The 3,595-nt window shown below is 47.2% G+C and overlaps 1 protein-coding gene across 1 annotated transcript in view; it reads right to left on the bottom strand.

Moving 5' to 3' along the window:
* The window catches only part of EMH_0040200 (CSL zinc finger domain protein, putative), a gene marked incomplete at both ends in the record, with an annotated part of 3,891 nt that extends 1,405 nt beyond the window's left edge, over positions 1-2,486 (bottom strand). The window contains 2 exons of the mRNA XM_013495474.1: positions 1-928; positions 1,527-2,486. Coding sequence (XP_013350928.1) covers positions 1-928; positions 1,527-2,486 — 1,888 coding nt within the window. The remainder of the gene's footprint in view (positions 929-1,526) is intronic.
* Between the last annotated feature and the right edge of the window lie 1,109 nt (positions 2,487-3,595).

A 3,595-nucleotide genomic window follows, 5' to 3' on the forward strand; every position in this document is an offset into this window, starting at 1 on the left:
TCAGCAGACGTTCTCTGTGTCTATTTGCTGCTGCTGCTGCTGCTGCTGCTGCTGCTGCTCCTTGTTTGCTTCCTCTTCCTGCTCCTGCTGCTGCTGCTGCTGCTGCTGCTGCTGCTGTTGTGTATATATTATATTCTTCTGCTTCGTCTTCGTTATCAATTGCATATAAATCATATTCATATTCGTCTTCTCCTATTTCAGCAGCAGCAGCAGCAGCAGCAGCAGCAGCAGCAGCAGCAGGATCACCAGCAGCAGCAGCAGCAGCAGCAGCAGATAAATTTTTACTTTTTTCTTCTTCTGTTTTACATACATCTATCACCTGTATCGTCTCAGAGCCACGCAGCATCAAACTCACACCAGGAGCCAAATTCTGCTGCTGCTGCTGCTGCTGCTGCTGCTGCTGCTGTTGCTGCTGCTGCTGCTGCTGCTGCTGCTGCTGCTGGGTGTGCCTTGGATCGAGGCGGTACCTCTGCAGGTTTTTTACTGCTTCCTCTACGAGGTTCATATACTGCACGTTTGCTGCTGCTGCTGCTGCTGCAGTCTGCTGCTGCTGTTGCTGCTGCTGCTGCTGCTGCTGCTGCTGCTGCTGCTGCTCTCCAAATACCTCGCCGCGCAGGGGAGGATTGAATGCATGCCAAAAGGAAGTCCCATCTGCTGCTGCTGCTGCTGCTGCTGCTGCTTCTGCTGCTTTTGATTCTTCTGCTTCTGCTGCTGCTGCTGCTGCTGCTGCTGCTGCTGCTGGTGCTGGTGTTCCTGCTACCGGCGCTGCTGCGGTGGCCTGATCATGCTGCTGCTGCTGCAGCTGCTGCAGCTCTTGCTGCTGCTGCTGCTGCGGCTGCTGTTGCAGTTGCTCCAGCTGCTGCAGCTCTTGCTGCTGCTGCTGCTGCTGCTGCATTTGCTGCTGCTGCTGCTGCTGCTGCAGTTGCTGCTGCGGTGGTGGCGCTGCATCAACATGCCTGAAGATGATAGCCCTATCTAATATATCTGTATCTCTGTCTTTGTCTTTGTCTGTATTTATTTTATTTATTTTATTTATTTTATTTTGTTGTTTTTCTTTTATTTGTTTTTTTAATGGAGGCAAAACACACAAAAAGGGAGGGGGGGCTTCGTCCCGGTGCCGCTTAAGCCGTACATACACCGCAGGGGGTCTCTCCATCTTCTCTATATATAAATATATATAAATATAAATATAAATATAAATATAAATATAAATATAAATATAAATATAAATATAAAATATAAATATAAATATATATATTTATATATATTTATATATATATGTATATATAATGTAGCAGCAGCAGGAGCAGCAACAATTTTTTATAATCAATCAATACATTTGAGCAGCACCCACCAGCAGCAACAGCAGCAACAGCAGCAGCAGCAGCAGCAGCAACTGCAGCAGCAACTGCAGCAGCAGCAGCAGCAGCAGCAGAAGGTTATTATATTCTTCTCTCAGGAAGCAGAGAAAGAGAAAAGTTTATTTGTATTTGTTGCAGCTGAGCTTCATTATATAAAACCTTCACCTTTAAAGAACAAGAAGGACAAGAAGCAAACACAAAACCCCTGAATCCTGTTGCTGCTGCTGCTGCTCCTGCTGCTGCTGCTGGTGCTGCTGCTGCTGGTGCTGCTCCTGCTGCTGCTGCTGGTGCTGGTGCTGGTGCTGCTGCTCCTGCTGCTGTTCCTGCTGCTGCTGGTGGTGGTGCTGCTGCTCCTGCTGCTGGTGCTCCTGCTGCTGGTGCTCCTGCTCCTGCTGCTGTTGTTGCTGCTGCTGCTGCTGCTGCTGCTGCTGATGCCTTGAGAGAGGTGATGGGCAGTTCAAAGAGATCACCGCACGGGCAAGGATAAACAAATTGTTTATCTACGGCGTCAAACTCTAACTCTGTTATTTCTACTTCTTCGTATGCTGCTTCTTCTTCTTCTTTTCCTTCTAGTTTTGCTGCTGCTCCTGCTGCTGCTGCTGCTGCTGCTGCTGCTGCTGCTGTTGCTGTTGATGTTGCTGCTGCTGCGGGTGGTGACGAGGATCCTTCCCCTGATGAAGCTGCTGCTACAGGTGCTGATGCAGGGTCTTTGGCTGCTGCTGCTGCTGCTGCTGCTGCTGCTACAGGGGTGGTAGCAGCAGCTGTTTCTGCTGGTGATGGTGCCGGTGCTGCTGCTGCTGCTGGTGGCGCTTTTGCTGCTGCTGCTGTTGCAGCAACCCCACCGTCAGGTACACCCGCTATCGATGTACTGCCGTCTGCTGCTGCAGGCGGTGAGGTGTATGAAGAGGGAACAGAGAAAGGCAGAGGAGGCCGAAGCGTTAAGAAGAGAGGAAACACAGAAGAAGGCAGCAGCGGATTGCTGGAGCTTGCTGCTGAAACAACGCCACCACCACCACTGCTGCTGCTGCTGCTGCGGCTCTTCGTGCTGCTGCTGCTGCTGCTGCTGCTGCTGCTGTCAGCTTCTATGGTGGCAGTGGCCGTAGCGGTGCCTGAGCTCCGCTGCATGCTGCCTCTTTACTTGTTGCTTCTTCGTTGCTGGAGCCGTTGCGCGCTGTCGAGTTAAAGTGTAGAAGTTGTTTATTTTTATATTTAATTAATATATTTAACAACTTATTTACTGTAATTAACACAAGTCGATGAAACAAGGGCTGTGAGCTGCTGCTGCGTTGAGAAAGACGAACAGGGGGGGCTCTATGTACGACGGCCCTGAAATGCTGAAACTTGCAATTAAACAGAATTAATAAATTAATGATTTTTCATGAATAAATATGTTTGAAACCATCAGAAGATAGTGAAAAAGAGAAGAAAAACTCGTTTTTCATCTCCTCTTGAATCCGTGGGTTTACGTGGTGGGTCGTTCGGGGCTGTAGCTGAAGCCGCAGCTTGGGGAGGGAAAGCTGCAGTATTGCTCTGCACTAACTCTGTATTCGAAAAGAAGAAGTTGTTTTTCATGAAAAACCACAAAATTTTATTAAAAAGGGTTGCGCTTTCCGTGTGAATCGCACCCCTCTTTCTCTCGTCGGCGCGCGTGTGTTCACTTTTTTCAGGTGTCTGTACACCTCAGCTTTGTTCTGCTCGTCACGACGACGGCACCCCACCACCACAGCTTGCGTGGGTTGCAGTACAGCCTCTGTCAGTTGTATTTTTCTCGGGTTTTTTGCTTTATTTGTTTTTAAAATGTCAGAAGAAAAGAAAGACGGAGAAAATGCAGAGAAGGAACACATGCAGCTCAAGGTTCGATCGCCGGTAAGCTGCTCCTCTTGCGTGCGTCTCATCACGTTTCTGCGTTTATTTTTTCCGTTTTTTTCGCAAAATTTTAGTAAATATTGTTTATTTGTGAGTTTTTTAATCATTTGAGTGGACTAATCGATGCGTTATGAGGGGTGGTGATGCTGCATTTGCATCTTTTGTTGCCTTTCCTGTTGCAAGAGTCTAGGGGGTTTCACTGTACTTACTGGCGGCTGTATTCTTCTGCTTTGTTTTAACTCTTTTTTTCTGTCTCTATCATGAATAAATATTTTGAGTTGAGGTGTACATGCAGCCACATGTACATATATATATATATATATATATATATATATATATATATATATATATATATATATATATATATA

The sequence above is a fragment of the Eimeria mitis genome, genomic scaffold, assembly GCF_000499745.2.
Source record: "Eimeria mitis Houghton genomic scaffold, Emh_scaff1592, whole genome shotgun sequence".
Lineage (NCBI taxonomy): Eukaryota > Apicomplexa > Conoidasida > Eucoccidiorida > Eimeriidae > Eimeria > Eimeria mitis.